Source organism: Anguilla anguilla, chromosome 11, assembly GCF_013347855.1.
Source record: "Anguilla anguilla isolate fAngAng1 chromosome 11, fAngAng1.pri, whole genome shotgun sequence".
Lineage (NCBI taxonomy): Eukaryota > Metazoa > Chordata > Actinopteri > Anguilliformes > Anguillidae > Anguilla > Anguilla anguilla.
Window position 1 is genome coordinate 27,145,836 of NC_049211.1, and position 22,364 is coordinate 27,168,199.

Below are 22,364 nucleotides of genomic sequence, written 5' to 3' on the forward strand. Positions count from 1 at the left end.
TAACAATCAAATTGTCTCGCTTCGTGATTTTGCATAAAGCTGATCGTACTTTTATTTAGTGCACATAGTATAAATGGCAGGTGTATAATTCATATTTAAAAAATTGTCACAGTACAACAGAAAACCGCTTAACCCCGCTTTGTAACCGATATGCATTTTAAACACTTGGGATTTAGTGCTTTTAGTCTGTAGAAGTGCTTTGGCTGTCACTGGGTGCCCTTTTCACAGAAACTGCCGCTGGTCTCCCATTACCAAAAGCCTTGGGCTAATGCAGAAATGTTTTGCTTTGAGGTAACTGATGTAATAACACCGCATGGTCCCTCTGCCAGTGATTGGGGCGAAAGCCTGATTTATACTTCATCAAAAATGATGTATTTTCAACAGAAGAATGTGTTGCCCGACACTTTCAGTGTCACGCTCCTCTAGAATTTTATGTCGCAGAACTTCATAATTTGTTGCACAGGTTGACAGCCAAATGGAACACACGAAATTAATTGTCAGGAAAACGTCATTATTTTCAGTTTATATGAGTGACAGACCGCCTTCGGTTTTGTTTGCATCATTTTTTGAAACTGAAGTAGATCTAAAATTAATGCCTCCCTTATTTCACCGGGTGTCGCAATGTTTTCACAGATGTAAACATCAGCAGTTTGGCGTCTCGTTACCATAGACAACAGAACCCTCTCCACAGCTCATTGCTGAAGTATAAATGCAAAACGTCGTGCGACACTCATTTGTCGCACGGCACTTGTCGAAATGGTCATGCAACAAAGTATAATCAGGCTTAACTATACGCCAAGATAAACTCCCTAAAAGGAAGCATGGCCTATCACTGGAGGCAGGGCCAAAGGCTGGGCCAGAGGAGAGGAGTGTTTCTGAGGTAGTTCTGGAAGGCGGGGTCTGACCCCCACTTCTTCAGGGCCTGCTGCTCCAGAATGGGGATCCCGCTGACGTGGCGCAGGAGGAACCAGAGGAAGAGAGGTGACACCACGCTGAGGTGCTGGACACCCCTCATCACTGAGGAGGCGGACAGGAAGAGGCCGGACCACTGCAGGATCTCCCCCAGGTAATTAGGGTGCCGGCTGTACGCCCACAGCCCGCTCTGGATGAATTTCCCCTGTTGGAGGAGAGACGTACAGGACAATTTAATGGCAGCGAAGGATGATGGGTTTACAAACTTGCTACCTTTCTGCTTACTGTCCACTAGTGTGCTTTTTTAAATGATAAAGGCCCTACTAAAATGGGGGTTGCATACGGCGTTATCGGGGTCCTGTTTAAAAATCCACTTCTGCTGGTCAGCAATGGCCTCCGTGGCAAAGCCCAACCCCCACAGGCCCCACCCCAGGTAATCCCGCGGACCCAGGGGCTCATCTCGGTGCTCATTGTTTAGAATCAGGGTGGGCAGGAGCGTCACAAACACCCACAGAGCTGAGAGAGAGAGAACGAGAGAGAGAATGTAGTGGGTGCTTCACTTCCTTTAGTGGGGTGGCTGAACTGTTTGGTGTGGTTAGTACCTTGGACTGTCCAATACACAAAGAAGGTTCCGGGGCTGTCCCTGACATTGTTAAACCTGCGGTCGTGCCCGTCCTTCATTATCCGCAGAAAGAGGTAGGTGCCCAACCTGCAGGAGAGGAATGCTGTCATGTTGCTGCCATGCATGGCCTTGTGTGATAAACTGATTGGCCCAAGCTGTAAAGTTTTATTGCCTTCGGTATTGCTCAAAGACCAGCTCGTTTGCAGGAGACACGGAACAATCAAGAAATCGGAACTCAAATGAGGGAACTCACTGTACTACTGAATCTCACAGAAATATGAGCGCAACATTTAATTTAGTCATTGATACTTTTAAAGGAGTGGGGATTAAAACGGTTTCGTTTATTTATTTGACTAAAGCACTCACCTCAGTCCCCATGCTGTCACGAGTCCAGTTTGCACATTCTGCCGCACATGACCGCTTCCTCCCCATATCCGACTAAGATGGGCTAATAATATAAATGTACCGGACCCTAAAAATGCATTAAATCAACAGTTAAACGTAATATCTGATGCTAGCTCTACTTTGAGCACGAAAAACCGAAAGTATGGTCATTTTCCCACAGGGGAAGTGTACCTGCTGGAGAACGAGGCGTGCACCAAGAAATATTTTACTCAAGAACATGCAAACTAAGTACCAAAGGTCAAGGGCATAGTTTCAAGTGCACATAGACCGAACGGTTGCTCAGGGCGCAAGACATCATTGCATTCAATGGCATTATTCTTTCATTGGATCTGACTGGTTCTTTGAAAATATACATGAAATGCACATTTTGAATCAAAAGTTGGATGTTGCCAAAGGATCAATTAATCGAGGACGTTCGGATAATACTCAGAATTGACAGTTCGCCACAATATTCTGCTAGACCGCTCTGCTTCTGTCTGATGGTAAGTTTAGGACTATTTAATTGGTTGCTAGCTGGAACCACACGTACTACTATATAGGTCTATGAGTAAATGCCAACACAGTAAAAATGTATAGTAGAATTAGCAAGGTCTAATGAAAATTGAACAGCTTTCTACAATTGGTTATTTTGACTGTCTGATAGCTAAATCTCAGAACAACCTCATTTTCATTGGTGGCTCAAGGTTTATACGATTTTCTTCTGTTTAGTACTTCATACACTAGATTAATGTATAAATAATTTCTTGCCTAGCACGAGTAGGCTAATGAGCGCTCAAAAGCCCACACGTGGAGCTGTACACTAGCTTATTCTCGGCTGCTACGCTAGCCTACTATACAGAGACTGGATCATTTGAAGTTCGTTGCTGTACTTATATAATCGTTGTTTTGTAACAACGATCAAATGATCATAGATGGCCCCCTAACAACAAAATGTGCGCAATATAAATGAAAAAGTGAAATGAAGTTATATTATTTTGTGAAACCTTTTAAATAGAGGATACTACCTAAAGTTAGGTTTCCTTGAAACATCGATTCTTTTGGCAGATCTCTAGGAAGCAAATTTTAAATCTGAACAAACTAACAATAGTTAGCTATATCTATATTTTAATACTCGCGCCGATTTACCTGCTAAGTCGTAAAATTTCTCCGTTTTCAGGGCGGCGGCAACAGCCCAGCCGACCCACTGGATCAGTAGATCGGTGGCAGCACATTTCACAAACGTGCTCCCCATGACGATATCCAACATATCCTGAAAAATCAAAATATTCTGTGACATCAGCACCCCGACCTTGGAGAAACCCCTGGTTAAAGTTCACTTCTCCGCAAGCGCTTCGGTTTGGCGTACGGATCCGCCCCGCGACCCGCAAGTACTTGTTGGGACTGTAGTTTTTGTGGATATGATCTAAATCCTGTTGTTGTGATCAGAAATTAGCGTTTTTTAAGTACGGGGAAGTGGCCAAAACGTTGTCCTCAATGTAGCATAACGTTATGCGTTCGGCCATCCTATGTTTTTCGCTGCATTGCTGGTTTACCCACCTTCGTATTTAACACTAGACTATATCCCTGGGAACAACAATCCCCAACTAGGAGAGGATAAAATGGTTACGTGGTGAAAAACAGTTTAAGAATTAGGCTAGGTCATTGGGATTAACAACCTTTCAGCCAACACTTCGTGGAGTCGTGACCACGGTTACATCCGTGCATGTCCTCCTAGCCCCATAGTGAATGAGCTATGGTGCCACCACTAGATGGCAACGTGGAGCCCTGCGAGCTGTTTTGACGGATTAGTGTATTTGAGTATTTTTATACGGTTTATGATTTGAGTCAGTTAGCTAATATTTTCTTTTTTTGTTAATGTCGGTGGGTTACCTTTCCCTAGCATCTCGGTACTCAAAAGCCCAGTTTAGATCAGAACCGTAAGAGCAGAAGAGACGAGACTGGCCTGATTATTTAGGGAATGTTTGACTATTGTCTGAGCGAATTAAATACTACACAGTCCAAAACGACGGTTAACAAATTACATGACTGTTTCCATAACAACGAGTTTTGAGTTGGTTGAGCGGCGCTTCTGCCATGTCTCGTCAACTCTGCCATGACTCTGCCTCTGGACCACAGAATACAGTTCTATGCTCGGAGACTACAAAATATCCGATAAACTGCTTTAAAATACTAATTTAAAGGCTTCTGAGAAAATGATAAAAATCGTATCATGCAGCAGAAGTAAATCACAATCAAAGTGGAGTCTTGGGGAAAGGTACAATTTTCAAAATAATATTGCTTTGACAGTTTCACTGCTTCTAACCATCACTTGGGGGGTGTGGTGGGGGATTGTCTTTCCATGATGTGTAGAAATCACTGTCAAGTTTGGTGTGGTATATTCTGTCCTCAAGATGGTGTGGTCATAACTCATGCAGGCATGCACAAACACTCAAACTGATATTGTGCTAATGTGAGGAGCTCAAATCACTGTTGAAAAGATAGCAAATGTGGAACAGGTGTTGGTGTGTTTGTGTGAACTGGTGCTGTCTCACTATCCTCCTCTCCCCCTCCCACTCCCCTTTGAAAGATATAAAAAGCTGCTGCTGGTTTGCGAGAGGAAAGGGTGAAAAAGAGGAAGAGATGGCCGAGGGTAAATCGGACAGTAACTGTAATGTCAGCCCCGGGGGTGCCGGCCATTTCGCCAAACGGTTCCAGAGATCGCTCAGCCGGGCACAGGAGAAGGTAAGCCCTGCCCAGTAACGCGGTCACACGTCTGTGCTTCTGTAACACGGTCAACTGGACCATATTTGAACTGTCAAAATAAATAAGCTGTCAATGAGCCAGGGTCCCGAAGTTAAACAGTTCTGTGTCACATCTGCAGTCATCTGTCACATCATATCACATCACATTTAACAGATTGCTTTTTAATTCAGCCTGGATAAGACAAAGTACATGTTGTTTACTTTAGATTTCTAGAAGAGTAGCTGTTGCAATAGAAGAAGACAAATAACACTCTTTGAACCAATAACACTGAAAAACAAGTGGTAGAATGTACTGTACGGTTAGCATATGCAGCATGTGCTATCCATACTTTCAGCATGTAAACAAGTGCTAAGAATTGAAGAAGTGCTACGACAGAGAGGCCTGAGGTAGGCACAGGTACAGTTTGAAGAGGTGGGTCTTCGGTTTGGGCCAGGGACCTCACAGTCCTTAGGCGTCTTCTCCATCTTCGGTCCCTGTTGCGCTGCTGTTGATTTGCCCCTGCTGGGAGCTGATGCCTCTCTTGTGATGTCATGCCAAGGCCACGGACGGCCGTTCATTCCGATCGTACGAGGAACACAGAAACGAGTGGGGCCACAGCTGCCGCTAATCCTGTGCATTTTTTGTTGATGACTTATTGCGGCGTCATGGAGATCCAGAACAGTTACATTCCTCAGTCCTCGGCTGTATCTTACCCGGAAATGTTGGCAGTGCAGCTCTGCAAATGGAATCACTTAGTTTACATTAAACAGCAACTGGAGAGTATCTGTTTATTTGGTTGTATGTTTTTGGTTGTGTCATATGTTTTCTGTGAAAGCTGCTCAGAGTTACTTGAAATGCATTTTCTTGCTTTAAACCACAAACGCATTGACAATTACAACGTTCTAGCAATTGTAAAGTCAGGAGGTCTTTGGAAAAGTTTGCAAGTGTCTAAAATATCCTTCATTTCACAATAGAAACTCTCTCGGCCAAGTGAAAACATAAACTAAAACAGAGATAATATCAAAATCTCCAGAAAAGGGAACCATCTGGTCCGATGATATAAACTGCCTTGTGGGAGAGCAGCCAGCAGGTGGCACGTTAGAGGACCTGATCGGCTGTGTCGCACTAAGCTTTCCTTTATTTATTTATTTCTGTAAACAGCGCCTAAATTGTCCATGATTGAAGTGTGTTATGATCTAAACTTGCTGGGCAAATGGGTAATCATGTCCAAGGACATAATTACACATTTACCCAGCTCGTCTGGGCCGAAGATCAATTTCAAAATGAAACAGTAATATCTATCAGTTACACTTACACAATGACATTTATCAATTACACAATGCATTTATCAATTTGATTTACACCAATGCATTTATAAACTGTATTTAAACAATGAAATTTATGAAATAGATATATGGTCCCATTGGGTAAATCTTATCCATTGGTCGTAGTAATGCTGACTATTGTGATGATATTATAGCGCATTGGAATATAAGTTCCTGTAATATATACATATCATTTGATAAACTTGGCTTGTGAATCCAAGGATGCAAACTATTTAAAATATGGTAGATGAGGCTTGCACTCACTGGTGTATAGTAATGATTTGTCTTTTTTATTGGTTAACTGGCAAATAAAAATGCATTTTGGCTACACACTGTCATCAGTTTTCTCTGTGTTCACCAGGGGTGCTGGAAACGGGAGGAGCCCCCCCAATTTTGACCCCCTCACTTTTTGTGTTTAATGTCAGTTAGTCTCTTAGTTAGGGCTGAGGCCACATGCCATGTTTCATTAGAAAGTTTTAGAAATTTTTAGCAGACTGTGCTTCATCCAGCGATAGCACCAGCAAGCATGTTAGTGATTGGGAAATATGCAGCTGTGTGTCTGTGTCTCTGGGAGTGACCTGCCTGCATTCCTGCCTGTTACCAGCACTGCACAATCTATGACAGGCTGTATGCTGTGCTGACAGATGTACAGTCTGTGACAGGCTGTATGCTGTGCTGACAGATGTACAGTCTGCGACAGGCTGTGTGCTGTGCTGACAGACGTAAAGTCTGTGACAGGCTGTTTGCTGTGCTGACAGACACAGTCTGCGACAGGCTGTGTGCTGTGCTGACAGACGTAAAGTTTGTGGCAGGCCGGTGGTTCCGTTTGCCCCTCCTCATGCCTCGAACCCAAGTGAATGGGGTGAATGGGAAAGTCATGACAGTCATATGACAGCCACTAGTCTCATAATCACATTCAGCGCTTACCGACGTTGGTCGGCAGCATGGTGAAACGACCTTTTTGGAAGATGCCTGCGGTTGCTGCTTTGTTTTATTGGTGTACTCTGTTCAAAACACAAGGATTAAAAGGGTTAAAAAGGCAGGGTTATCACAAATGGCACCCAAGTTTACATTTCCTGTCATCACCATGATTTAATTTCCGTTTATGTTTCTAGCCCAGGGCCTAACTTCTACTTTAGGCTTGACTATTTTTTTTGGCACATTACACGTGTAAAAACAATCCCCAAAAAAAACTGCACAGTAGAAAATCATTAAATATCAGACAGCCACACAGGTTTAATATAGTCCCTTCCCTTTAAAGATCAAACCTGGAACCCTTTTCTTTCTTAACCCCTTAGCTCTGCCTTCATAGTAAGAGAGGAGAACGCCAGTTCAAACTGAGCCAAAGTTAGCCTGTGAGAATGTGTTTTAAACACCCCTGAGATGCAGTGTAGGTTTCTGTGCTCTGACACTACACCAGTGTCAAACTGCACCGGCAGAGCTCACTCAGTCTGCTTCCTGTCTCAGGTCCACTTCCTATCCCATGGGCCCTTGCAGCAGGATTTGGACCTTTTCACCAGAATGGATAAAAACAATGGTGTGAAGTCAAGCTGTGATTTTGCTTATTGCACACAATCTTCATTGCACCAAAACTGTTCTAAGGGGCTGTGTTGACAAAAAGAAATGTACTCAATGAATGGAGTGGAGCCAAGGGTCTGTTGAATGTTGTTGTGAAATTATAAAGTTGCTTAAAAGGCACTCATGCACATGTTTTAGAGTGTTTATTATTTTAAGAGGATTGGGTTGGAAGAGGTGACATTTTGATGTGAATTGCAGGTATTGCAGAAACTGGGGAAGAGTGCGGAGACCAAAGATGAACAGTTTGACCTGTACGTCCAGAATCTGATGAAACAGCAGGTACAGAAAGCTAAAATCCCCACTTTTTCTCCACACTGTCATGCAACTGCCCCCTAAAAAAACCCCCCTGGCTGCTCCCAGCGCCTGCCTGCGATACCATTTCTCTGTGACACGCAAAAGAGTGGAAGGCCTGGCTGGAGGAACAGGTCGCTAGGTCATGCAGCAGAACTGGAGAAGCTGGGGCTGTTTGGGGCCCAGCTTGACACAGTGCCTGATACTCTGGGCTGTATATGAATGAGGAGCTCTGATGGACTACTCTATGGCCTGTTCTCATCATCATATATTCGTGTTCTGTTGTTGTGGTACATGCATTAGTTTTTATTTTCTAGAAACCACAGAAAAGGAAATGAGGACATGTTTGTGCAGTACCTTTAACAGTGAATTATGTGCTGGGATGCACTTAACTCACAGGATCACAGGATATGTCCCTGTTAAGAAAGATCTTTTTTTTCCATGACCATTTATAACATTAATTAGCCATTGATCAGTACAGTTTGTGGTGAATTATTTGTGGGATTTTATCTGATGGCTGAAATTGTTTGTCATTTTGTTTGTTTGTAACGTTTTGGTTCTTCTCTACCCACAGACCGATGGGAACAGATTATTCAAAGACCTGAAAACATACTACAACTCTGTGAAAGGTACACTCTGCTTCTCGTCCTCACATTGATCGAAATGCTTGTGATGAAGTTGTTTCCTGGAATTAAGAGAGATGGATGAGATCTGGGAAGAAGTATTCTCGGCAGAATCAACCGATGTGGTACATGCCTGAAAGTTTTGCTGACCATTGCTGACCATTTTGCGGGTTGACTGCTATATCCTCCTAAAACCCATTTTTTGGTCCTCTGTAGGGGACATGCATCTCAGATCTTAATCTCAAGAACCGTATATTCTACTATGCTGAAGCCTGTTGTTGTGTGCCAGGACCTAAAAATAAAACGAATAACTGTTTTTGAAAATGTTTTCACTTCAACATGTTTTTGTCATCTAAGACACTTGTATTATGAAAAAAATCAAAATACTTAAAATAATTCTCTTCTGTATCTCAGAATATGGTTTAGTTAGGTGTTGCCAAGACTTGCATAATGAATGATGACCTCATTTATTTGATAAGATCCTCAGTTTCATTTATCTCCTGCATGCTTTCATCTTGATTGCTAAACATGGTTAGAGAGAGTTATTATTTTAGTTTAAATTCCATTACTGCTAAGAGATTGAACCTGGTCCAGCACTCTCTGCTTGGAGTCACTGTGATGTTACTGTGGTGAAAGTGGAGTTCCTGTCCTGTTTCGCAGCGATGCGCGAGGCCTCCAAACGCCTGTCCCAAACCTTGCTGGATGTCTATGAGCCTGACTGGATAGGGGATGATGACCTGCCTGCAATCGTGGAGGTCAGTCACTAAGTCAGTTCTCCCTAAGCCAGGGAAGGAACGCACACCATGTTGCCTTATATGTGTTGTGTACCACTGTGTCTCTCTATCCTGTTTTTCAAATGACCTCACTTCCTGTCTCCCTGTGACCTGTCCAGGGTGAGGACCTCCTGTGGATCGACTACGAAGAAAAGCTGGCCGACCAAGTCGTTCGCACTATGGACACCTACATGTGCCAGTTCCCAGATGTCAAGGTTAGTCTTACCGGCACATACACACACACACGACACATACACACACATGGCACACACACATGCACATGCACATGCACACACTCACACACCTACATATACGACATACACACACACACACGCACACGCAATAGGCACACACACACTACACATATGCCATGCATATGCAAATGGACATACACACCATAATTTAGAAATATTATGTTTCCATTACTCAAATCACTTTGCAGATGCACCACAGTACTGAAAAGAAGAATGTTCTCCACACCCTCAGTGCTCAGCAGTGTCTCTCTCTCCTGTCCCCCTTTCCCACCCCCCCCCCCCCAGGAGCGCGTGGCCAAACGGGGCAGGAAGCTGGTGGACTACGACTCCTCCCGCCATAACCTGGAAGTGCTGAAAAATGCCAAGAAGAAAGACGAGGCCAAAATAGCAAAGGTGAGACACTAGATGTGTGCCTCTCCCTGCAGTGCATGGAATTCCCGCCTGGGCGTAAGCATGTGTGTCTTATTTTAATTCAAGTCCCACAGCGAAACATAATTACTGTCCTGAGTGAAGTCTCAGGGGTGACTGTCAGTAAATATGAGAATCTCCATCAGCTGTTCTCCCCTGGCCTTATTTGGCCTCTGTAACAGTCTCCTGTCCAATCATGTTGCCCAGGGGGAACAGTAGGCATCTACGGAGAGGGCCAGTTGTGTTGTCTGGTGATGTGTAATTATGTGTAACTGTCTGTTCAGAGCAGGGAACTGAAGCCGCAGGCCTTTCTTACCATGCAAGACCACTCTGGCCAGCCCACATAGTTATCTAAATGATTGTAGTAAGTTAAATGATATTACCATCCTAAGACCCATGCACACACTTCCCCAAACACCCATAGCAACCTGAGAGAAATTTTGGCAACTATGCTTTTCAATGTGTCTGCCAGTCAAGTTAAATGTTGCCTTGTTACCTCATGTAGGGAAATTGATTTGGTTGCCGTTTCCGTGCGCAATACACAATTACAAACTTAAAAAATATGAAAAAACACCACATCAAAGAGGCACCAATTTAATTATCTTTGTAAAACCTTAAGGCTCCTGGAATTAGTCAAAATGAGTCCCCATATTTCGATTTGAACATTCAGGAGACATTCTGTGCTCTCTGTGCAGAAGACCTGGCCTCTTAGGGCGGAATCTGACTCTGAATCAGGATGATGTTTCCATCTGTAACACATGGACACAAATGTAGCACTATCACTGTGGTTTGCACTGCCAGCAGAAACATAGCGTTAGTACTGTGCTTTGCGCTGAAAACACAAAGGTAGCGTGTCCACTGTGCCTCTCTCTGTGCAGGCTGAGGAGGAGTTCGCCTACAGCCAGAGTGTGTTTGATGAGATAAACACAGAGCTGAGGCAGGATCTTCCAGTGCTGTACCAAAGGTGAGACCACACCTGCAGACTGGGGCGACACATACCTATCAGGGCTGCCTACATTACTCTAACATCCCTCATACAGCCGTGATTGTATGTGCTCGTAGATTCAATAATAATAACAGTAATAACCATAATAATGATGAATTATTCTTATTTTCATTTTTCATGAACCTTAAGATTCTGGATAGGGATAAATTAACAAGTGTGTGACCAGGAGTCTGTGGCTGCAGTGATAATTAACATATGGCCATTTAGCTCATGCTCTTATCTAGTGCCACTGTAAATACTATCCATCTCTTCAGCCATTATAGTATACTGTCACCTGAACAGGTTTATCTGTTAACATTTATATCCAATAAAAAATATCAATAAGTTATAAAAAGGCAGGTATTTCAATTATTGTAAAGTATGCTAAACCAAACATGTTCCCATGGTACTTTTTTCCTCACAAAGCACCCTTAAAAATAATTAATCCACACCCCTGTTTTTTTTGGCTACTGAATGTAATGGAAATCCCCCCCACCTCCCCCCCCACCCCCCATTTCCCTGCAGTCGAATCGGATGCTATGTGACAGTATTTGAGAACCTCTCCAGCTTGCAGGAAGTCTTCCACAAGGAAATGAACGCAGTGAGTAGGGTTTTGTTGGCCGTGTCTGCCAGGATTGTGGTCTGGAAGTTAGTGAGCCTTCAGGCAGGGGATTCGTACTGTATAAATGTTGGCAGATAAAGAGTCCATCTGATCTGCTGTGCTTGACTGCCTAACCCTCGACACCAGCGCCATTGTAGTCCATCTGCAGTGAATTCACAAGGTCAAATATGAATGTCTATATCAGTTACAGTGTCTCACAAATATATGCCTCAGTAGTTTTTCATTGTATTGAAATGTTTCCTTCTCTCTGATCTGCTGAAATGGAAGTCTTACATAGACAGTATGTCCGCTAAAGCACAAATTCCCTTTGTAGCGGTTGGATCCATCCGTCGAGGCATCGAGTCTCACAAGCCAATATGTAACTGGCCACAGCACCCCCTGGAGGGGTGCAGTATGAGCTTCACTTGTTGACTGCGTCTGCAGTCTGCATACATCAGTGGCATTAGCTGTTTCGTCCTGTATAGCTCTGCTCAGTGGTGGACTGTGGAGTGAAAAGAAGCAATGGCTTCATATAGTGCACGTGTGCTACCTTTCAAATTGACATAGGATGCTACAGCAATGAGATGGGGCTGTAATTTTAACTGATTTTCCTACATTGGGGAATTAAAGTACGGGGATGATTATCTGTTAAAAATGGTCACTGACTGTTAGGGTCAAGTCCTATGTGCTTATCTGTGCTTGTTCTTTAAGTTTGTTCTGATTTCTTTCAGTTCAACAGTGAACTCCATGGCATGATGAAGAGCTTGGAGACTCAGCACTCAGACAAGGTGTTCATCATCAAAGGATTACAAAGGTACCTTTTTCATTTTGGGTCTGAGGTTAGAGGAAGATGAATAATTTGCCCTTCTTTCAGGTGGGAGATGCAAATGCAGAGGGTGCTTCAACCATGTTAATTTGGGATTCATTCATTTTCTGTGAGTTTTACCAGTTCTATGTATAGTTTAAAATAATTGAAATTGTATCATACATGTTGAGCTGCTGGCAAGAGGAAGCTTATGTGGTTATTGGTTAAACTGTAAGAGAGCAGAACTGGGAGGGACTTATGTAATCATGTTGGTGTCTGTCTCCTCCTCTGTTCAGGTCTGCCTCTAAAAACTCCAAAAAGAGAAGGTCCTTTAGGATTTCCTCTCCCTTCCAGAGTAGCAGCCCCTTCCCTGCTCTGGACCAGAGCATCAGCCCTGTCCGCACCCTGAAAAGAAGCAGCAGAAGCTTCAAGGAGGACCTGGAGGCCGAGCCGCCAGCCAATGAGCAAGCGGCAGACCCCACATCTCTGCCCGCTGAGGAAGTGGGCCCTGCGGCTCCAGAAGAGACCTCAAGTGAGAAGCTGGAGGAAGAGGAAATAGAAGAGGACGAGAAAAAGGAAGAAGATCCTACTGTTGACCAGTCAGACCAGAACTCTGACCAGCCCAGCGCCTCTCCTTCCACCGACCCCGGGGCTTCTGAGCCCCGTATCATAAATGGCACTCAGGAAGACCCCCCAGCACCTCTCGCAACCCCCGAGGACCTGGAACCAAAGGGGGAGGAGACCGGAGATGCCACCAGCAGCACAGGAAACTTGCAGAATGGCCCTGATGTTGACGGCGAAGTCCTCAAGGTGAAGGGAAGGGAATCCATCTCTGTGGAAAGGCCCTAACATATGCAGTATATGGTGTCACAAGTAGCTCCAACAATGTGTTTCAAGTCTATGGCTGGGGGCGGAGTTGGGGTGAATGTGGCCCAAGCCTAGTTTACTACGGACCTGGAACCTTCCGGTGCTGATTATAACACTGTTCCCAGGCAGTCTACAGCTGGAGATGCATTCATTTCATGCTCATCCAGCTGGTGACTCTTTCAACCTGCATTCTTGTTTTCAGACATAACTGACACAACAGGCAGCTGACCTATTGTGGAGCAGGAAGGCGGGGCGGTGGGAGTGTTTTATAGGGTTGTGAATAAGGTCACCGTGCTTTGTTCAGCCAGCCATTGATATGGTGATGGTTTATTCTTCAGTTAGTTTCATGATGCGCCTGTCCTGCCCATATGTAGGCTAGCCATATGTGTACAAGATTCTACTACACATGTTCAGAGCGAGATACTATAACAGTTAGCTAGAACAAGCATTTTTTCACTGAGGGATTTAACTAAGTAACCAAATTATGCATAGTTCTAGCACCTAATTGTTCCTGTTATGATTACTTCTTAAAGAAAGATGGCAATCATTTTACACATTATGTCATCAGATATGCTTATTTTTTTCTGAACCAGTAGGCCAGCATTGTTCGCTATTACATTGGGGTTATTTTGCCTTAAAATATTCCAGGAAGCAGGGTGGAAACTTTAGCAAGGGAATATGATGTGTAATCTGAGTTGACAGCTCCCAATATTACCTAGAATTCCCTCTTTCTGTGGAAATATTACTCAGCTCAATCTTTCAAGGGTGGCATGATATGGCAATACATGCTGCATTATTTATCCAGATTGATTTTCCATCACCGGCAGACTGGGAACCTGACCAAAGCAGATTGATCCAGTCTCAACTGGCCACATGATGTTGGTCTGTGGTTGGTCTGTGGTCTGTGACTAGACTGACATTCCGCAGCATTGGGCCTCCACTAAACTGTAACTGCTGGGCTTACACTCGGACGCTGTAATATGAATGTGTTTTCCCTTTGTTTCTCACATTCAGGGAGATATCTCACAGGATGTAGAGGAGCTGCACATCCGGGAAGAAGAGGTCAGTGTTCATTTTAAGCAGGAAATTTTCCTGGGTACACCATAGCTCAGTATTCAGTGTTTCACTAAAGTCTAGCTCCTGCACACAGTTCCTCAATGACAACTGCTATTTTACTTTTGGAGCCATTTTGAAAATGACAAAGATTAGCTTGTCTACAGGATGGAATATGATAAATAAATAACCCTGCAGTGACGTAATATTAATTATGAATTGGTAGTTGCTAATTGTGGGCTGCCTGGTAACTCATCCTGTTAAAGTACTGTTCCAGTGTGTACATAATGCCCCACACTCTGGTATTGGGAGACCAGAAAAGAAATACTGGTCAAAAATTGAAGACTAAAACTCTTGTTAAACACTGTTTGAAAGAGGAGCGTCACGTTAAAATGGGCCCTGTGTTTCTCACGCAACCCTCAGGCTGAAGGCATTGCGGCCGGAGAAGAGAAGAGCCACCTGGTCGGGGAACAGGAGCCCCAGAAGCCCAAAAGGGCTATCCAGGCGGACGAAGCCCAGGGTGTGGAGGCACAGTGAGGGCAAAGCCTTTTTTGGATGTCTGCTCCCTTTGACGCCAGGGGACAAACGCATACAGATGGAGTGACAAAAGGAAAGATGCGACACCTGCAAACACCACATCAACACGTCGGCCACACAGCTTGCAGGAGGACAGCCTGCTGTTTGTTTTTTTGTGTGGTTGTCATGACTATCCCTTGCCCTTCCTCCTGACTGAAAACCTGTCTGACGTATGTCATCTTCATGGAAACCAAGACTGGTGTCCTAAAGGGAAGTATCCAAGAGGAGGAGAGAAATTGCAGTCGATCAAATTGTTCAATAAGCTGTGTTCAACCTTTATGGCCTTAAATCAAGCCAAAATTTTTCTATATTAACTAATCATACACTATTATTCCACAAAGGGGAGATTTATTAATCAAATTAAACCTGGAAATTTGGCACCAAAAGTGAATATTTTGTAGTTTGGTAGCACCACCACAAACACTCATTATCAGCTGTGAAAAGTTTGATACATTTTCACTGTATGAATGTGTACCTTCGAGACTAGTAGTAGTTTGACATGGTTCCATACAGAAGTCACATGGAATCTGAAGTGTCCTTTACATCCTTACTGTAAGTATATTCCAAATGCATTTTCAGAAGGTAATTTTAAATAATTTCAGTATAACATTTTCTGGGTGAATGGCCTACACCGGCTCTTGTCAGGGCAATTAAAATATTTGTTGTTGCGGTTTTTTAATGGGTGCTGAGGAACACGCTGATATCCAAATGATTTAATTTTCTGAAATATGTTTGAAATAATTGCTTATTCAGGTTTGACAGCAGAATGTTTCTAACTATACAAATTTGATGTAAAATATTTTGAATTCACTCAAATAAAAGTGAAATTTAAGCAAACGGAGATGATCTTTTCGGAACTTGTTCTTGTTGTCAGTGTTATATCAACCTCGTGTTTGCCGACAGTCTCGTGAAACTTAGCATTCACATACATTTAAAAATAGCATGTTCTATTTCCACACCAGTGTAAGTTACACACGTGGCAAGTCACTTGATGGGGTAACTTTGCATTTCGTAGTGGCATGTAGTCATATTTCGCAGGAGTTATTACATTTGTAACCCCATAATAAAGCGTTAGGATATTTTTGTTCCTTGAATCAGGTTCATTGTCTTATTTTCCGCGGGGACGAGCGAGAGGCGGAAGGCTCATGAACGCGCGTTCTATGAAACCTCGCGGCACCCTCCGACCGTCTGCTTTGTCGGGACGTCTTTTGAAGTTTAGCCGCTGCCAAGTAAGCTAGGTTTATGTGTTTGTTCCGTTTAAGTATGTTGTTTTATCCAGCTATTTAGAGAAAACGATACTGTAATTGTACCTTACAGCAACTACTTAGTTAGCTAGCCAACTCCGGTTTCAAACTCGTCCAGGTAAGTTAAACATGTTCACACAGCTGTTTGTATTCGCGAATAGTTTGAAACGTTTTTAAAAGTAAGTCGTTCGTTTCAACTAGGTAGACATTTAAACTATTAGATATAGCTGTGTAAGACACCTATAATTAATATAGCATTTCAACACGCGGATAGACATGGTTTAAATTGTTAATATGCCAAGGGGGCTTTCGTTGCCTATTTAGCGAGGTAATAGAACAAAAAGGGCGAAGAGCTTGCTCAAGCTAGGGTTCGAAAACTTCAACTATAGTGAAGTGAACTCAACTCTGTTGGGTTTAGCGTGTACACAGCAACGCTTATGCGTCATTAACATAATTGGCTTTAACTAGATAGACAATTGACAAGTTAGACGAAGCGAAACAAAAAAAAAAATGTACGTATGTCATACGCTGATTAACTTCTCAGAGGCGACACATGGTGTCATACACACGCGTTTCTTTACAAGCTTGCTCTTTACACAATACAGTGTTGATGTGAAAGGGGAAATTGGTCAGCCGTTTCATGGGGATTGGTTTCTTTTGTATGATCAGCTCTGTTTGTTAAAGGCGTTGTTAAAAATTCTCTCAGCGAGGTTACAACCTGACGTTTCGATTTATTTTTTAAATCAGCAGCGAGCAAGCATCACACGTTTTAAGTTTAAAACGCCCCACACACAAGTAATTGCAAAAGAAGAAGATTTTCCTAAAAGTTTCTTTAAAAGAACATCTTGTGGAGGAAGGATATTTGCGATTTGGGTCACGAATATTTTTGCGGAATTTGCATTTTTGCATACTTTCTGTCGTCTTATGCCTTCTTTAAGACCCAGTAATTTGTGAACCGTGCATTGTGGAGGACACCGGTATTCTTACCTTTAGAGGAGTTTCGAACTTGAGGTTACTGGTTACAGTATTTTTTACAGCAATTTACCAGTGTTGAGAATGATAAATGCTAATATTTCTTTTTATTTTTTATTTTGCTGATATTTTTATGTAGCCTACTGATTTCTAAACTAACGCTTCCGTGTAAGCCTATTGAATATTCGAGCCTCTAGTGCAGTGGTGTCAAACTCGTTGCCATGGAGGGCCGTGTGTATGCAGGTTTTCATTCCAACCAATTAATGCTGCCTTAATTGAGTCCAATTACTCATTCAGCCATATGCGTTTAACTGCATTGAAGCACAGAATATAAGAAAATTTTTATTTAGACAATGCGGGTCACCATAGACGTCGGGTCACCATTGTGCACAAACCTGCATCCCTAATTCAGCAAATAATTTAACTAATTATATAATCAAGATCTGAGGCTGGAATGAAAACCTGCATACACACGGCCCTCCATGGCAACGAGTTTGACACCACTGCTGTAGTGCTTTGAGTTACAGCCAATTTTATGTGGAGTAGTTTTCAAAGAAAGCAAACGCCAATATATGTTTTAGATTTAGTACAGAAAATTCATATTAAGGACATAGTCTGAAAAATGTATTTCTCCCGTTTAAAAAATTGTAGAACACTGGGGGAAAAGGCCACTCAGCCCATACTGGATTTCAATTTACCTACTTGAGTATCCACAACTGCAAGCCTGGATACTGAGCCAGCATAAACAATTAGTGTACTCTTAAAATGTGTTTAGCTTTAGCAAAACAAAATAATTATGATTTTGTACTTAAATAAGCAAATGAGTGGTTAAATAGAGCAGTAGTGTAAGAATTAGCGTTGCGTAGCAGCCCAGTGTGTTGGTTGCATGCAGCTGTAGAATCTTGTCTGTGGCATTTGGAGACGAGGTCAGACAGTTGCTGCCCTCATCCCCAGGACATTCCAGGAAAAAAACAGTTAATTGTCTGCTCAAGCTTTGCTGTAGATGTTTAAAATTATTTTTATTTGATTAATTTTTTTGTACTTGATGTGCTCATGCACCTGGAAGTTGAGCAGAGAAACATTTCTAGTGCTTTATCTTTAGCCACATACTACCTGATTGCGCCAATTCTCCAGTCATATCTGGTAGTTCGACACTGGGAAACCTTTGACTTCAAAAATGTATTGGTAATGTCATTGTTTTTGATAGATTGTTTTTGTCATTTATTTCAGGTATTCAAACAAACCCCTTGATCTGATTGTTGATCTGCTGTCACCATGACGGTCGCGCCACTCATTACAAGTAAGGGCGACTGTTTTGTTTTCCACTGGAAAATATTTATGCCCACACTCGCACGTATCGCTGACCAACGGTTTTTGATGTTATCCACTTCCTCCTGACATGGTATGTCCTGTAAAATACTGGGGAAATAGATATTGAAACCTGCCATTCAAGCTCTATGGGCCTGTTTGGGGGGAGTATGTTTGTTAATTTTCCTTAAAGGTGCGTATTTGTATTTTATAGAGTTAACTTAACAATAAGTTTTGGTTCCCTTGTGCTTACAAGTAAAAACATAGAAGCATCCATCCTGCTGCAGACCTAGGCCTGTGTAGTGCATAAGTTTTTACCAGGGACAGCTGAACTGTGCAGTACTGTAACATGATTACAGTTGCAGATGTTTCAGTTAATGTAGCTAATATGATAATGAGTCACATGTGGAAAGAGACGAATTGGAAGAGGACCGGAGGGGGACCAGACTGGTGCTATCTCTTATTGCCCTCGGGATGAGTCAGTCCAGGGTGGGACCACCATTACCTGAGCATGTGGTCAGAGGAACAGCATGCAGCTGATTAGTACCAGTCTTCTTTTAAAAAAGCGTACAGCAACAGCAGCTTTGGGCCTGTTTCCACCCACTTCAGTTTTAAAAGACATGAGTTGGGGTTAATAGTGAGAGCGCAGAGGGGAGGGAGGAGGAAGTCGGTAATGCATCATAGGCACATGGGTGGAGCCTGCGAGGGAGAAAACAATCCCGCACCAGTTAAAAAAATAAGATGAAAAATCCTGTCTGTCACTGTTCTGAATAGGGACCTCCTGTAGCAAATGCCTCTGTATCATTGCTTCCTAAAGACAGTATTTTGGCAAAATAAACCCAACAGGACTCGAGTGCTGTCCTTATGCGGTTACTCCCCCGGCAAGGAACCACATCAACTAAATTATGATCCATGATCACTACTACTAACAAACTACGAAAGTGCAAAATATAGAGCTACAAAACCAATAGAAAATGGAGCTGGAATGGAACAAGGAAAGACTGAAGGATTTCTAGCTAAACTAATCTAGAGGGAAAAAAACAATGTCCAGGCTGTTACAACTCGACTGCAGGTGGCTTGAAATGAGCAGGTTAATTTGTGCATTTGTGTTAGATTGGTCTGAATACATAATACTTACCCATCAATCAAGAAGAGGGGTGGAGATGGGGCTTTACCTGCTTATGTAGATACAGGTTTTTACCTACTTTTGAGTCTCGGATGTGGGCTGGTCTCCAGGCAAAACAAAACTTTTCACCTTTGGGTAGCAGTGTGTGGCTATTTGTGTGCTCAAAATGCAGTAGCACAGCTTAATTAGATTTTTGTTTTTCTTTACTATGGGACTGATGTGATCAAATGGAGACAGGATAATCTGCTTTAGAACTTTTAATGTGATTTGGTGTTTATGACCCGTTTAAAGGAGCGTGCTTTATACTGTCATACAGTACAGCCTAAACTGCACACCAAGGGCTGGACTTACTAAGACCTTTAGCACGTGCCAAATCCTTTTAGCACATGAGAAACCAATAACATGACCAATGATTGGTCTCTGTATTTGTTTTGCACCAATCATTGTTGTTATTAGCTAAAATATTTTGCATATGCTAAAGGTCTTATGAAATGAGGCCATAAGTCAGTCCTTTTAGCATCAGGCTGATAAAGGTTCTCTGTCACAGTGGACACACATGTCTATGTCATTTCCAGTGACCCAGAGTTTTCCTGTTTGGAAATGCAAAATGAAAGTGGAAAAGGTAGCAGCACATTTCCCTAAGCGTTTCTGTTTATAATCAGATTACCGAAGTGCTGATTTGGGCTGTGAGCAGAGTGTTGTGCAATCCCTCAAGTTGATACTAGTGTGCACAATGTACCCGCACTGGTTAAGCTACACTGATGCATTTTATGGTTTCGCCCTCAGCTCCAGATGTAATGCCGCACACCACTGCCGTTCCCCCCCAGACGGACTCCACTGTGATTGGAGGTAAGAGGGAGGGGGATGTAGCCTGTAGACACCAGCGCTCAATCGGGGCTCCACCATGTGATGTCTGTTCCAGCAGCTTCCAAACCTGTTCCTCATGAAGCTGTGTGAACACTTGTTTTTTCATGCAACACGTATCCAGTTCATTGACAAACCTGATTGTGGCTGAAGTTAGTGCGGTATGGATTGGATCTGTCCAAATCGCATGGAATTGAATTGCATTTCGATGTAGTCTGAGTCAGATCCTGCCAGTACCGGATCTGAATGAAAACACAAGAACAGCCTATTTCTGTCCTCAGCAGCCTCTTGTTGACAAGTGAAATCTGCCAGCTGCAAGACACCCTGCTGTAGAGCTGGTCATTGGGTTGGAACGCCAAGAGTAACGACCTAAAGGCACTGAATGGGGTCAGTGCATTTAAAAGCATACAAGGACAGCCACATATATTAGAAGTATAGAAGCCTGAATTGCTATCTATTGGATATGGGTATAAACTGGGCCTTAAATGACCGACCAGATTAATTTATGATGCCTTTATCCAACGTTCACTACAGGCTGCAGTGCAGCAGCTATTAAACAAACTAGTACAAGGAGGCATGTCTGATTCATAATGTCATTGCATCACGGATCTAATACAGACATGTATCGTCAGTACAACGCTAATATTTAATGATTGCAATTATATCAATATTGACATGGATGTATATGATTTATGAAGTATGGATCAGCGGGCTGAACATTGAAAGGGGTAAGTATTTCAGCATTTCTCTGGGCTTGTAGGATCCCTGGCTTTCAGAGCTCTTGTTTTATATATAAGCCTTTCATGCAGGAATATCTTATGCTCCAGGCATTATGCTTCCTCTGGTTAACTGTGCTGCCTCAGACTGGGATATGCTGCAGACGATGCCAAACACAAATCTCACCAAACCCACACACAGCCTTTCTGTGCGGTTCGGCTTTTCTGCGGGCCTAATCCTAATGCGTGACCGCCGGTGCTGACGCTTAGAAATGCACCGATATGCATGATGGGCAGTTGCCGATTTTATTTTCATGGATGGAAAAAATATATATTTGAACATGGTCTTGAATTCAAAGCTACAGCAAATGGTACATTAATTAGTGTTCTTCCTTCCTTAGCTGTAAATAACCTGTCTCACTGGACACATTGGTTCAGGTAGCTGTGGGTACTGTTTGTCTTTGTTCTTTGTCTTGTTCAGAGCAAAAGGTAATCAGCAGACAAGGCGGTTTTAGAATGTTTTCATAAGAAACTTTGTTCAGTGCAAACTTCTGAGTTGTAGAACCAACTGCTGTTGTCTCAGCTTTTGAGTACAGCTTTAAGGAAAGGACACATCCATTTGACCAACATGGAACTAATTGTTGTGAAAACGGTCATCATATTCAGGGGCTTCAGAAAGTATTCAGACCTCGTCCCTTTTTCGTTCCCCCACATTTTGTTGTCATAGACTTTAAAATACATTGTGTTGTCTTCAATCTGCACACGGTAACCCACAATGAATGAAAATGCGTTTCTTGAAAATTTTGCAAATGTATTAAAAATAAAGTATTCAGAACCCTTATTCTGTGCTTTCTAATGGCACCTGTATATATAGTTCCATGTATAATTTATGTTTTGATGTGGACTGCTTTGTCTTTACTCAGATTTATTTAATTCTCTGTCTCCTCTGGTTGCTCAGTTTTGCTGTGAACCGGGCTTTTCAATAACTGATGCTCTCCCTGGTGTGAGTGGCTGTGGCGGTGTGAGACCAGAAGGGTTAAAGGTCATTCCCTGGTTGTGTTCCCAGTGGTGATCGCGCTGGTGCTGCTGACCATGGCCGGCCTGGCCTTCCTGCTCTACCGTTACCTGTGCCACAACCGGGGGGCCTACAGGACCAGCGGAGAGCCCGCCCCGGGCGAGGACTACGAGCCCGTCGACCCCAGCGACAAGAAGGAGTACTTCATCTGAACCGGGACCAGGACAGGTGCATGGAAACCAGGATGGAGGGAGGGAGGGAGGGAGGGAGGGAGGGTGGGTGGGAGGGAAAGAAAGAAAGGGGGAGGGAGGATCTTGAGT

General features: G+C 43.1%; 2 protein-coding genes across 5 annotated transcripts; one reads left to right on the plus strand and one right to left on the minus strand.

The window, feature by feature from the left end:
• Positions 1 to 24: 24 nt before the first annotated feature.
• si:ch211-210c8.6 lies at positions 25 to 3,641 on the minus strand. The gene is made up of 5 exons (XM_035381517.1): positions 3,065 to 3,641; positions 1,901 to 2,006; positions 1,515 to 1,621; positions 1,256 to 1,428; positions 25 to 1,117 (listed from the first exon to the last, which is right to left on the minus strand). Exons 1-5 carry the CDS (start codon positions 3,213 to 3,215, stop codon positions 830 to 832), a joined length of 825 nt encoding a protein of 274 aa, XP_035237408.1. The 5' UTR covers positions 3,216 to 3,641; the 3' UTR covers positions 25 to 829.
• Positions 1,523 to 15,640, plus strand: bin2a (bridging integrator 2a). Of its 4 annotated transcripts, none has more exons than XM_035381515.1 (13): positions 1,523 to 1,608; positions 4,506 to 4,660; positions 7,762 to 7,842; positions 8,429 to 8,483; positions 9,138 to 9,232; positions 9,370 to 9,465; positions 9,790 to 9,897; positions 10,791 to 10,876; positions 11,423 to 11,498; positions 12,230 to 12,312; positions 12,600 to 13,113; positions 14,185 to 14,232; positions 14,647 to 15,640. In XM_035381515.1, exons 2-13 carry the CDS (start codon positions 4,559 to 4,561, stop codon positions 14,758 to 14,760), a joined length of 1,458 nt encoding a protein of 485 aa, XP_035237406.1. In that variant the 5' UTR covers positions 1,523 to 1,608; positions 4,506 to 4,558; the 3' UTR covers positions 14,761 to 15,640. The 4 variants fall into 4 exon arrangements, with proteins under 4 accessions (XP_035237406.1, XP_035237403.1, XP_035237407.1 ...); XM_035381512.1 differs by lacking the exon at positions 1,523 to 1,608 and adding an exon at positions 2,188 to 2,421; XM_035381516.1 differs by lacking the exon at positions 1,523 to 1,608 and adding an exon at positions 3,220 to 3,306.
• The last annotated feature ends 6,724 nt before the right edge of the window (positions 15,641 to 22,364 follow it).